The following is a 336-nucleotide window of genomic DNA, read 5'->3' on the forward strand; positions in this document are numbered from 1 at the left end:
GGGGGGGGGCTCCCTCCCAGCCCACTCCAGCCTGCCCGGAGGGGTGGGGGGGCTGCCTGTGGGCCCTGCTCGAGTGCTGACGCCGCCCTCTCCTCCCCTCCTCCTCTAGAGCAAGACGAGTCCTTTGAGTTCATCGTGGTGTCTCTGACGGGCCAGACGTGGCTCTTTGAGGCCTGCACGCAGGAGGAGCGGGAGCTCTGGGTCCAGGCCATCGAGAGCCAGATCCTGGCCAGCCTCCAGGGGTGCGAGAGCACCAAGAACAAGGTACCTGGGGGGGGGGGGGGGGCTGTGGCTTCTTGGCTGCCCGGGAGGCCCAGTGGCTTTCTCCGGGAAGAA

General features: G+C 68.5%; 1 protein-coding gene across 1 annotated transcript in view; it reads left to right on the forward strand.

The window, feature by feature from the left end:
- AGAP3 (ArfGAP with GTPase domain, ankyrin repeat and PH domain 3) overlaps window positions 1-336 on the forward strand; it is a 104,896-nt gene that overhangs the window by 100,350 nt on the left and 4,210 nt on the right. Inside the window, exon 14 of the mRNA XM_015408626.1 lies at window positions 110-264. Coding sequence (XP_015264112.1) covers window positions 110-264 — 155 coding nt within the window. The remainder of the gene's footprint in view (window positions 1-109; window positions 265-336) is intronic.

The sequence above is a fragment of the Gekko japonicus genome, unplaced genomic scaffold (genome assembly GCF_001447785.1).
Source record: "Gekko japonicus isolate JY-2015 unplaced genomic scaffold, Gekko_japonicus_V1.1 scaffold1794, whole genome shotgun sequence".
NCBI lineage: Eukaryota > Metazoa > Chordata > Lepidosauria > Squamata > Gekkonidae > Gekko > Gekko japonicus.